At 58.9% G+C, this 12,576-nt stretch overlaps 1 protein-coding gene across 4 annotated transcripts in view; it reads left to right on the top strand.

Annotated features, from left to right (window-relative positions):
* LOC116947576 (plexin-B1-like) overlaps positions 1-12,576 on the top strand; it is a 107,466-nt gene that overhangs the window by 82,466 nt on the left and 12,424 nt on the right. For all 4 annotated transcript variants that reach the window (XM_032963484.2, XM_032963483.2, XM_076070694.1 and 1 more), the window contains 17 exons: positions 656-787; positions 1,318-1,434; positions 1,941-2,034; positions 2,451-2,611; positions 2,766-2,914; positions 3,460-3,568; positions 4,117-4,250; positions 4,500-4,676; positions 5,828-6,077; positions 7,504-7,734; positions 7,893-8,042; positions 8,298-8,446; positions 9,064-9,164; positions 9,918-10,132; positions 10,883-11,061; positions 11,309-11,375; positions 11,774-11,920. In XM_032963484.2, the coding sequence (XP_032819375.2) occupies positions 656-787; positions 1,318-1,434; positions 1,941-2,034; positions 2,451-2,611; positions 2,766-2,914; positions 3,460-3,568; positions 4,117-4,250; positions 4,500-4,676; positions 5,828-6,077; positions 7,504-7,734; positions 7,893-8,042; positions 8,298-8,446; positions 9,064-9,164; positions 9,918-10,132; positions 10,883-11,061; positions 11,309-11,375; positions 11,774-11,920 (2,562 nt within the window). The remainder of the gene's footprint in view (positions 1-655; positions 788-1,317; positions 1,435-1,940; positions 2,035-2,450; positions 2,612-2,765; positions 2,915-3,459; positions 3,569-4,116; positions 4,251-4,499; positions 4,677-5,827; positions 6,078-7,503; positions 7,735-7,892; positions 8,043-8,297; positions 8,447-9,063; positions 9,165-9,917; positions 10,133-10,882; positions 11,062-11,308; positions 11,376-11,773; positions 11,921-12,576) is intronic.

Here is a 12,576-nt window from a genome sequence, read left to right as displayed (position 1 = left end):
TGCCTGGGTGAGGTAAGGAGAAGCTTTGGGGGCCTTCTTCACTCGTGCTGAGGCTTCGATTTCCAAGGCTCCTCGCTTCCTCCCTGCCTCCCTCATGTCTCTCCCTGCGTAGCTGCATGACCAGAGTGTGGAGCTTGCTGGCATTCACGATGGTGAAGCCCGTGCAAGGCTCTTCTCGTTTTAGTAGGCCCCTGTTCTAAATAATTACTCGCCGAGGGATGTGATGGGATCCTGGCTGGTGTTCGTTGGCCAGGGCCGGCTTTTAAAGGGCCATGGGTTTGGGGAATTGGGCAAGGCTCTGGTTGAGAGCCGTGACCAGAACATGGGGGGGGAGGGGGTGGTGGGCATGTCCAGAGTTGGGGTGCCATATCTGCGGGTAACTTTCGTGCAGAGTGTCGAGTGGATAGGGGCGTGGGTAGAGAGGATGGCGAAGCGTCTCTGGGTCAGAGGGCATGGCTGGGATTCGGAGGACACATCTAACGGGGATAGTGTAGTTTATAGAATCTAGAGAATTGCAGCAGCGTACCTAGAGGATGAGGGCATGGGTGGGAAATGAAGATACGTCTAGAGGATTGGGGTGCATTATGGATTAATTAGGGATGCCTGTAGTCCTACCCCTACCCGTGCCCGTGTGACCGTGTACTGTCGCTTGCAGCACGAGCTGGCCGTACCCATGAAGGGCCCTGACAGCTGCCCGTGCCTGGAGAGCTTCTCCAGCGCCAGCCTCGTGCCCGCGCGCTTCTCCACCGCCCTCGCCTTCGTCGCCCGCAACCTCAACCTGCTGGAGGTGATGGAGTGGGGGGCACGGCATGGGTGGGCACGCAAAAACTTGGATTTATGTGGGCGGGGGCTATTTTTATCTCTAATTATTTTTGACGCGTTACGGCCGACGTTGAAAGCGCCGTTGTGTTAACTCTGACCGACCGCGTGCAGCGGGGGACCAACAATAGCTCTCAGAAGAAACGGTCTGATTGCATTTTTGCATAAAGTCGCGTTGCTCATAGGGACTTATCCCAAACAAATAAAACCGGCGAATTGGATGAGCCTATTTGGCCAAGGTGATGATAAAACTCTCATCCAATAAACCAAGTGAACAGAGCACACACTTTGCCAATCACGCACTCACTTACTCGAGCAATCGGCCAAACGGACGTTAATCAGAGCCAGCCGAGTGCTCACTTACTCAAGGAAGACCTGGGTAGCTCTTCCACATCCTGACATCTGCCCCTTCACCCCCCACCCCTACTCCCCCCACCGCCGCATGCACTGCCGTCATACTACCACCACCACCACCACCGGTGCTGGCACTAATCTCAGACGCAGATGCCGGCGTTCGAGTGCCTGGTGACGGTGGATGGGAAGTCGCACGCCGTGGGGGCGCAGGCGAGCGACGTCGCCAGCTCCGAAACGGTCATCACCTGCGACGTGGCCCAGGTGAGCGCCGACGTGCAAAGCCGACGGTGCCCATTCCAAGATGAACTGCGCAATGTTCGCTTTGAGACCCAGCACGTGGTGAACGGGTCTAAGCCCCACCGCCAGCGGCAGCAGCGGCGGCGGCCTGTCGCTTAGATCGCTCGCGTTGGCAAGCGCGCGTCCCTTCCTGGGCGCCCCCCCCCCCCCACCCCGCCGTGCCCTCAATACCAATACAACCGCTATTCGCCACTAAGCGACAGTGACGTCACCACGGTGTCTGTGCCAGGTCAGGTGCACTTTGAGGCCACGTGAAGTGTCAAAGGCTCGCTGACAGGAGGTCTCGGGACAGACTCGGGTGCCATGGGTTGGCGGACTGAGATGACTGGCCCGATGCACCACTTGTGCCCCCTACTGTGCCACACAAGCACGCACACACACACACACATGCCCTGGTGCCTACTCGGTGTGGCTATCGCGCCAGCAGCGTTTCCGCGGTGACGCGGCGGTGGTGTCGGTTGTGCTTGCAGTACGACTACGACGAGGCCGCCATGGAGGTCCCTGCGGATGTGACCGTGCGGTGGACGTCGCAGTTCAACATCGACAACCACAACGACCTCCAGGGTGCGTGAAGCGCGACCACACGCGCGTGAACACGCGCGTGAACACGCTCGTGAACACGCTCGTGAACATGCTCGTGAACACGCTCGTGAACACGCTCGTGAACACGCTCGTGAACACGCTCGCTCACGCGCTGTCTCACGAGCTAACAACGACAGCGTCACCGCTCCTATTGATTCATGTATATTCTTAATTAAAAGCTATTTTTCACAATTGAGCAATGCTGCCATCAAAGCGAGCCGATTATTCTCGGTTTGATCGCACATCTGTCTGTTCGGGTAACCCTGCAGCCACGTTCTGCAATAGCAGCAGCAGCAGATGATTTGCATCAAAACATCGATTGAGAGACGTATTGCCACTGCACGCGGCGTACGCCGGCATTGACCGCCGTTCCCCGTTGTTTTTTGCCGGCGCCGCAGTGACGCTGTACAAGTGCGGGGAGGGCCGGCGCGACTGCAGCCAGTGCCTGGCCGCCAACGCCAGCTACGGCTGCCAGTGGTGCGGTGCCGAGCCGACGTGCGTCTACAACAAGACCTGCGCCGCGCCGCTCTCCGCCTGCCCGGCGCCCAACATCGTGCGGGTGAGAGTCGCTGGTCCGCACGAGGCCGAGAGCGGCTGCGTGCGTGCGACGCGGTGGTCGCACGGTGGCCCCCCCGCCGGGTGGGGAGTCCGTGCCCCTCCCTGCCTATCTTGAGCGCGACCCTCCGCGGCGCGTCGCCCTCGTTTGTCCGCAGGTGGAGCCGACGACGGGGGCGCTGCAGGGCGGCACGCGGCTCACCGTGTGGGGTCACGACATGGGCCAGCGGGTGGACGACGTGGAGGCGGTGACGGTGGCCGGCGCGCCGTGCCCCCTCGTCGTGGAGCTCTACGAGATTTCGATACGGTAAGTGGCAAGGGGGGGGGGCAGGCGCGTGGAGGACGAGGAGGAGGTGGAATAGGTGGAGACGGGTGGAGGAGGGTGTCGCCGGGGCTTGCGAGGTGGCTCGCCCGCCAGATTCCGATCCGACTCGCTGCTTTGTTCACTTGTGAAAGTTGCTGCTTGACTCACCCGTGGACAAAATAATAAATAATTGGCACGTCGTTCACCTCTTGTGCGCCGCGTGACAGGCAACAGGTTGATGCCACCTCGGGTGTTACACAATCCCCTCCCCTTTGGCTTCACACCTGGGCTTTTGGTCACGTGATCAGGCAGCTGTGTTGAGTGCCAGTGTCACGATGGTCACATTCGCTGTGTGTGCGCCCTGGGGAGACAAAGACGGCCGGGCGTGGTGCTGGCCACCCACCCCCTCGTGTGCCGTACCGGCTTTCATAGGTGCTCGCCAACAGCACTTGCCCCACCAGTCTGTTAAGGCTATATGGGGGATCTTTTTCTTTGTGTGTGTGCATGCGTGTGAATTTGTTTCTGTTGCCTCCCCCCCTCCCCCGCAGCGTGGTGTGCTTGCTGTCGAGCGTGAGCGCCGTCACGCAGGGCCCCGTGGAGCTCAAGCTGCGAGGCTTCGACTCGGCCGCGGTGGCGCCGCGGCTCTTCTCCTACCAGGTGGCCGCCCTCGGCAGTGACCCGCAGCCCCCGCTCGCTTGGAGAGATTACAACCGGGACCCCTTTGAGCTCAGGGCACAAAGGCGGCCAAAAAACGTCGAGCGGCCGGCAGCAAACCGGCTCCGACTGATATTGGGTTAGGCCACGTGTAGTGATCTGGCCGAATTTGGCAATTTTATTTGTTTGGCCATGCCGGGCGGTGGAGGGTTTCGCGACAAAAAATCTGTCCGGATCGCTGCGTGGCCGAAGCCGAAGAATAATGCTGGGCTGCGAGGCAACACGTTGCTTGGATTGAGCAAGGCTCTCTGTGTGGTAAGACGATGGCACTTGTTCAGATTTCATTCATGGAGCAGGCATCGAACCCGGGTCACCGGGTTCCGGTTGCTATGCGTCAATCCCCGCACCTCCACCGTACCGCCCGCGGATGAACCCGTATCGCGATCGCACCCTCTAAACGCGGGTACGGCGCCACCACTCCTACCTTCCGATAGCCGGCCGTTTTGTTATTCATTCGACGGTTGTTGCCGTGTCTATTTGCCGGACGGTAGGACCCCCGTCCTCGGGAGTTCCTCCCGGTGAAGGGGCCCCGGGCGGGTGGCACGATGCTGCGGGTGCTCGGGGACGACCTGCTCTCGGGCAGCGCTGCTGACGTCTCTGTCACGGTCGGGAACGCCATCTGCAGGTGCGTGCGCCTCTCCACGCGCGTCGTGTGGCCGTCCGTCCGTCCATGCGTGCGACCGTGCTTTCATCCGTGAGGCTGCATGCCTCTCTGTGCATTGGTCCACAGGACCGTGCGTTCTTCTCTATGGCCGCGTTCGTCCATCGTTCTACGTGACCGTGCGTTGGTCCGTGTGAACATCCGCTTCGTCCGTCCGTGCGAGGGTTCGTTTGTTGGTACGTCCGACCGATCGGCATACGTTCTCTTAAGCAGGAACGTGGAGGTGACGGAGAGCGAGGTGAAGTGCCGCACGAGCAGCTACCCGGAGCCCGGCGAGGCCGAGGTGGTGCTGAACTATGGACCGCTCGCGCAGCGCAGGCTCTCCGGCCTCTACACCTACACCCTCGACCCCGAGGTTCACAACGTGGAGCCCAAGGAGAGCTTCATCAGGTGCGGCGTCCCGGCAGCACGGGGTTTAAATTCGCAGGCCTCCGCCGGCCGGTGGTCCCCGAGCACTCGAATCGATGTCACAGCGTAAAGCTTTGACGTTGATTCTTTACGGGAGTTCAGACAATTAAACGTTGTGGGTTAACTTAGGGGAGGTCGGGATCACTCACTCACTCACATGTTACAGTACAAAAACGTCGACTGTTAATTGATATGTTTTTAGATACTTTAATATGAAAGGCGCTTTATAAAATAAGAGGTTATTATAATCTCTCACAATACAAAGGCCACTGCCCCAGCCTCTGTTGGTTGGACCATCTCTAGCTCCATCCACCTACTTTGATGCACCCATCTCAGGCCTATATAAGACCTTGTCTCAGCAGCTTTCTCTGTCTCTCTTACCTGAAGACGATTGCTTGTGTTGTGATCGAAACGTCGTGATCTATTATTTTTTATTCACGTGACTTGACCGAAAGAGTGAATTCCTGCAGTCACGAAAGCTTTAAATCGAGATTATTATTATTATTATTGCGATGATATCGCGGCGGACATGAGGCGTTGTCTTCCTGGCAGCTGATTGGCTGGGTTCAGTGGGAGTGACAAGCCAATTTCTAGCGACCGTAATCTTTGTCTCTCGTGCGTACATGCACGTGTGTCCGGGGGCATGGGTCCCATCATCCCGGTCAGTAAACCCGTAACACCTGGGTCTGTCCCGGAACGTCCTGCCAACAGGGAGCCACAGTCACTCGTGTTCAATGGGCCATCGAGGCGGTGCTCATCTCCTGTTTACAGCACTACGCCAATGGTGGAAATTCCACATTGCTATGGCAGGGGGCAAGTTTATCCATCGGGCAACCACTGTTGACTTCATATTGAAATGGTTGATGGGATGAGTTAACTCCCCGCCCCCCGAACTCGTCACCTTCCGATTGCGATGTGTTCACTCTGCTGCTGAGCCATCTGGCCGGATTCTGGAACTTCACGTGGTGCCGAAGTTGCCACTAGCCAGACACAAGCGCCGTGTCGCCATCACCGCCGATCTGTGGCGAACGGCACCCGTCGTCGTCATTGCTGTGCGTACAGAAGCGCGTGCATCGGGGCGCCGAACGTGACGGCGTTTTTGTCGCTGTGCATGCGTGCGTCACACCTCACAGCGGAGGGCGCACCATCCTGGTCACCGGCACCAACCTGGACTCGGTGGAGCAGCCGCTGGTGCGGGTGGAGGTGGTCGCCGCGGCGTCCTCGTGGTCCACGCCGGTCTCCTCCGACCCCAGCAACGATGCGGCTCGCCGCAGGAGGAGCCGCAGATGGGCGCGCAGATCCCGGGCCGTGGCTGCATCCTCAACTCTGTGCCGACCCGGAACCGCGCAGCGTCACCGCAAGCCCCAGGGCACCGCAGTCCTGGTGGGTCCACTGGGGGCACGGCGCGGCCCCACGTTCAGTGTTCGCTCGCTCGCGTAGACACAGAGCGACTCGGCAGGCGCGAGGAGGAGCCACAGATGAGCGGGAAGGCAGCAGCGGCCAGGTGACGAGGAGTCGGCGCGGCCAACAATTCCTCAAGCCCCAATGAATGAGTGCTTACATATAGGAGGGAACCGGAGCACCGAGAGAAAGCCCATGTGCCCTATCCCCGAGCAGATGAAGTTCACATTTGCTGTACTGTCTTCCCCTGGCGAACCAGGGTATGATGCCTCCCCTACGGGGGAGAGAGTTTTACTAAATTTGTGTGTGATCCACTAACCCTCGCTGCTGCCTCCACAGTGCGGGTTTTAGAGGCGTGCGTATTTTGGACAAGCTGAGAGCTTTTGTCCGTGCACTGTGCTTGGGCCCAGCTGGTTACCATTTTTCGTGATGTGATCTCCTTTGACTCGTAATTGAATGTTGGGTTCGGCCACTAAATTAATGATTCGGTCAAATTATTGTGGCGAGAGCCCTCCACCATCTGACGTGTAGTATTGTTTCGGCTTGCTTGCCATGGGGGAGTTAGAGAGTGATTCTCACAACCAGGTTTAGCGATTAGGTGGTTCAGGGGGCCGCACCCGAATAGAACTCACGCATTGCAACAATGGCTGCAGACACCGACGTGCTATGAACTTCCTATTTCGGGTTATCCCCGCTGTGCCATACTTCTCCATTCTAGTGCCTGCACCACTCCAGCGACCCATCTTTGGGGCAAGTGCTGTTAGCAAGCACCAAATAAGGCCGACACGGTACACGAGGGGGTGGGTGACCAGCAACACGCCCATGCTGATGTTTACACAGTGCATCAGGTACTCATTGATGGCTCAGTCAACCAAGGGGGAAGGCCCAGGATCGGTGCAGATAATAGTCATTGGTGTTAGCTGTGAGCGGGAATAGAACTTGGGTCGTCAGGTTTATGGCTCAGTGCAGCGCTCGCCCCTGCGCCGCATGCTGCGGCGCCCTCCCCTCGCTCCTCTCTTGCTTGTGTTAGCTTCACGTTGTTGTTCGTAGCGTGTGCGGAGCGTACCACTTGTTCCGACGCTTGGACGGGCGGGACGCTGCCCCCGCCGTCGTCATTGCGGTGGAGTGGCCAATGCACTGGATTTGCTTCCCATGGGTCTCCGGTTCCATCTCCCTGCGCAGTCCAACCCCGCGGTAGTAACGGGTTTGCGGTGGGAACAATTCCGGGCACTCCCACCGACTCCAAAACGTCTGGCCAGCCGTTCAGAGGGTAGGCCACATTGCTCCCTAGAGAGGATCTCTAGAGCTCCCTCGAGCGTACGCCCTTCCATCAGCAAGTGGCAGGAGCATGCGCTTGCAGGGCTGCGCCTTTTCCTCTTGTGAACACGCGTGTGCATGCTTGCGGCAGGCGGAGGACTGCTGCGAGGTGCTGAACGAGACGAGCATGAGCTGCTACTCGCCCAGCGTGTCGGCCGTGGTGCCGCCCGGGGCTTCCACACGCCTCCTCTTCATCATGGACGACCTGCAACTGGACTACGGCCAATTCCGCTACGTGAGTGACCCCAAGATGCTGCCGCTCAACCACGAGGACCCGAGCAAGCCCTACAAGTTCAAGCCGGGCAGCCTCATTGTGGCCAAGGTGAGGGCAGGACCCTTTCCTTATTATTATTATAATTATGATGGTGTCAATAATAGTTGACATCAAGCGTATGGAGTAGCTTGACCCACAACGTCGGCCTGTTGGAGCGAGACCGCCCCCATGACCTCTTGATCCACCCCCCCCCCCCGTGCCTCTAGGGTGAGAACCTGAAGCAAGCGATCAGCCAGGTGGAGGTGCGCGCGACACTCGGGGATCAAGAGTGTGAGATCCGCACGCTCACCGACAACGACCTTTACTGCAACCCGTCAGCCAGCGCCCCCACGCCCAAACGGACCGTCAACTTCACGGTGCGGACTCCCACCGCTGTTGCATGCAGTGTGCTGCGCGGTTGCCCGTGCTGCTGGGCGTAGAGCCACGAAGGATTGTTGCGATGTGCCGTAGTATTGCTGTATCGCGGTGGTGCGTGGAGCGGTTGTGCGTGGTCCGGCGTGGCACACGCCGCGGGACGGTTCGGCCCGGTAGCGTCGACGCGCGCTCGTTGCCGCGTGCCCCGCGGCGCCGGTGCTCGAAGCGTCTGATGCAATGTCTCCCCTTCCCCACAGGTGAACATGGGTTACCTGGAGTACAACCTGGGCCCCGTGGAGTACGACATGGAGGTGACGAACAACTTCCCGTTCGAGGCGCAGGTCGGGGTTGGTGTGGCGGCCACCGTCCTCATCCTGCTGGTGATCGCCGTCATATTAATCTACAGGTGCGTACGTGCAGAGCAGGCTCGTGAAGGACTCTACCCGCGCAGTGCCAGGCTGGGTGCACTTTGAGGCACTGGAGGCGGTCGCCCTCCGGCAACATCGGAGGGTGGAGGAGTGATGCTCGCAATGATGAGTGGGACGCCGGGTTGGATAAAAACCTGTCGGCGGTGCCACTGCCCGTTGGCTTTGCCAGATTGGCACGGGGCGTAGCACCCTCGCAGCCACAATCCTTCTCTTTCACCCGTACTCCCACCTCCCCAGCGTGCGCACCACGCGCTGAGTTCACACCCACAATGGGAGCCAGCCACGAGTGGTTCCCGAGTGGGAGGGGGGCACCCTGGGAGTTTCCAACCGTTCCTGTCTGGGGAAGCGTGGCTAGGCAAGCAGGGCATGGACTTAGGAGGGCATCAATGAATGAGAGATGGACATGACCCCACACCTTCGATTAGCACAGAAATAAGTTCAACACACACACACACGTGCATCATCATAAATAACAACAACATCATCATCATCATCATACTCGGGATGGGAGGTGCGGCCAAGAGGCAGAGACGGCTCACGTCGCCCCGAGTGACCGCGTCGCCCCGAGTGACTGCGTCGTGCTGGACGTTCACAGGAGAAAGAGCAAGAAGGCGCTGCGTGACTACAAGAAGGTGCAGATCCAGCTGGAGAGCCTGGAGACCAACGTGCGCGACCAGTGCAAGAAGCAGTTCACAGGTGAGGGGTGCAAGCAGGCGCACAGCAGCCTGCACAGCAGGCGCAGCATGCGGAGAAGGCTCGTGAAGGACGCTACTGGGCAGTTGAAGGCAGTCGCCCTCCAGCAACAACAGAGAGTAGAGGAGCTCCGCTCGCAACAACGAGCGGAGCGTGTTGGCACAGTAGGGGACACAGCTGGTGCATCTGCCAGTCATCTCAGTCATCTCAGTCAACCTATGGCACCTGGGTCTGTCCCGTGACCTCCTGCCAGCGGCCGTTCAACACTTCACGTGGCCTTAAAGCGCGCACAGCCTGGCACAAGCACCGTGGTGATGTCATCGCTACTTAGTGGTGAATTATGTGGTTGTTACTCTTTGGTTCTATTCGGTAAAGTCACGTAGGTAAAAAATTAAACAAAAAATCACGACGTTTCGGCCACAACACAAGTAGCTGCGAATCTTAGCAGCGTTTATTGAAGTGGTGTCGTCTCGACAGTTCTGTTCCTTCACCTGAAGAACGCTACTTGTGTTGTGGCCGAAACGTCGTGATTTTTTGTTTAATTTTTTACCTACGTAACTTTACCGAATAGAACCAAAGAGTATGGATCCTTGCAGTCACGAAAGCTTCAAATCTAGAATATGTGGTTGTTGTTGGTGATTGCCGATGGTCGTAGTGGTTGGTAACGGCAGTGAGTGGTGGTGGTGATGGTGGCGTTGATGGCGTTTGCTGCTCGCTCCCTCTCGCACATCGCGCCGCCGGCCCGTCCCCGCGTAGACCTGATGACCGAGATGAACGACGTGTCGAGCGACCTCCTCGGCATGGGCATCCCGTTCCGTGACTACAAGCTCTACACGGAGCGCATCTTCTTCCCCGGCAGCAGCTCCCCGCTGTCGCGCTCCCTCGACGTGTCGGAGGCGCGGCGGCAGACCGTGGAGCAGGGCCTCAGCCAGCTGTCGTGCCTGCTCAACAGCAAGCCCTTCCTCACCAAGGTGCGCCAACCAGAGCGGCCTCCGTAACGCTTCCGCGTGTGCCCGCGTATGCGCGCTTGCCCCGCGCGGTCTGTTACGGCTACACGGGAACCTCTGTGTTTGTGTGCGCGTGCGGGAGCGCGCGGCGACGTGGCGGTTGGCGCGCCGTGCCACGGAACCCGGTGACCCGAGTTCAATTTCCTGCTCGACGACCAATAATGGCGACGAGTATTTGAAACCGGTCGTGGGCCTCCATCAACCTTGGTCGACTCCACCTTAAATGAGTACCAAGAGTGGGAAGATAAATGCTGCCGCGCCGGCGCAGTGTTGGCCACAACTTCCCGTATCGCGCGCCGTGCCGGTCTTCATAGCTGCTCGCTGACTGCACGTGCTCCAGCAGCATATTAAGTCCTCCAGGGCCCTTGTTTATATGAACTACGCACTCCAGTAATAGCGTTTGAATTGACGTAGTGTCCGCACGCGGACGACGGAACCGGATAAACGAGCGCAGGGCGCCGACGTGGATTTTGGGCGCTGGCATCGGCGCGCAATTGTCACCTCTTGCGAACGATGCCACGGGCTCATCGATGTTCATTCAGGGAAGACCCAGACCAGAAAAAGCAAACGCCTGCCCTTGCCGTTGTCACCACCCTCTGTCTCTCACCGCTGCGTCACTGCCCCTGTGTGGCTCCCCGTGTCGCTCGCCCTGTCGCTCGCCCTGCCGCTCGCCCCTGCGTCACCGATCCTCTCGCGCCGCCCCTCTCGCCGCAGTTCATCCACACGCTGGAGCGACAGCCGACCTTCTCGGCACGCGACCGAGGCTGCGTGGCGTCGCTGCTCACTGTGGCGCTGCACGGCAACCTGGAGTACTATACCGACATCCTCAAGACCCTGCTCAACGACCTCATGGAGCAGTACGTGGCCAAGAACCCCAAGCTCATGCTGCGACGGTAAGAACCGGCATGAGGGTCCGCACCGCTGGCGACACGGATCGCTCGGCCCACCCGCGCGCACGAGACCCGGCACGCACACGACGCGCGCACTCTAACCGGAAGCCACTATGGCTCATTGTTTCGGAGTCACGGGCGGTCACGGCCGCTCCCAGCAATTGCAATAAATCGGAACAAATGTACAATTAAATGCGCCCGTGTTGACAATCGCTGTAACTGAAATGCATCTATCGTTTTATTTGAAAAGGACTGAGACGGTGGTGGAGAAGATGCTCACCAACTGGATGTCCATCTGCCTCTACAAATTCCTGAAGGTGGGCAACTACGAGATCACGGGGTCAAATGGGGTGGAGGGGGGTGGGTGGGGTGGGGGGGTGGGTGGGGTGGGGGGGTGGGTGGGGTGGGGGGGTGCCCTGCTCGAAGGAGGAGGCACTGTTGCGTCTGACACGAAGCTCGCCTCGAAAACCCCCTAACTAACGGCAGCCCGCCTAAGGGGACCCCCTCAGGGCAGCTCTTCTAGGGGATCCGCTGACAACAGCTCGCCCCTACGCGGCGCGAGGTGACTTGGCGCCAGCCTCGATCGGATGCCGCGTGGCCCGAGCCGGCACGTACGACGAGCCCGTTGCCTCCTCCCCCCCACCCCCCGCACGCCCCCCCCCCCCCCCCCCGTGTCTCCTCCATGGACGGACGAGCGCTTTGTTTTGACCTGCAGGAGACGGCGGGGGAGTCGCTCTTCACGCTGTTCAAGGCCATCAAGCACCAGGTGGAGAAAGGCCCCGTGGACGTGGTGCTGGGCAAGGCCAAGTACTCGCTCAACGACAACCGCCTGCTCGGGGAGGACGTTGAGTACCAACAACTGGTATGACGACGACATCAACAACTATTAAACTATTACAAAGTAAACTATGTTTTATTTTACCAGGTAAGGCCCACTGAGCTATATAGCTCTCTTTCAGAAGCGACATGGCCACAAATGATAGCTCAACGAAGTGGCTTATCATGTGGACATTTATAGCAGCCATAGTCTAAATGCATGTTTCTAAATGTGGAGGGGAAAAACTGGAGGACCTGCAGAAAAATCTACCCGACCATGGAGACAGAGAGAGAGAACATATATACAACTCCAAATATACAGCAGGCATCAGGATCGGGATTGAACCCACGACCTCCTGTATACCAGGCAAGATAGTAAACATCTCGCCACCGTGGCACACCATCTCAACACGGGTGAGAGACAAGTCGTGGCTCAGGAGGCCGCCGTGTCTCTCACATCGGCTTTGGCAGCGAGTTAAACGGTGTCTGGACGAGCGGTGGTGCAGTGGTGAGCGCGCCGAGCCACAAACCCGGAGACCCGAATTTGGTTTCCGGCCACGGCTAACATCAATGGCGAGTGATCACTGAACAAGCCCAGGGCTTCAAAGAGGTTGGCTCAACCTTAAATTAACACCTGGTGCGATGTGAAAACGTCAGCACTGGGGAGACAGACACCCACCCCCCTCATGTGCTCTGTCGGAC

This window comes from Petromyzon marinus, chromosome 30, assembly GCF_048934315.1.
Source record: "Petromyzon marinus isolate PM22_M1 ecotype Great Lakes invasive population chromosome 30, UKy_Petmar_22M1.pri1.0, whole genome shotgun sequence".
Lineage (NCBI taxonomy): Eukaryota > Metazoa > Chordata > Hyperoartia > Petromyzontiformes > Petromyzontidae > Petromyzon > Petromyzon marinus.
The sequence above is the reverse complement of the archived record's forward strand: the minus strand, read 5'-3'. Positions and strand labels throughout refer to the sequence as shown.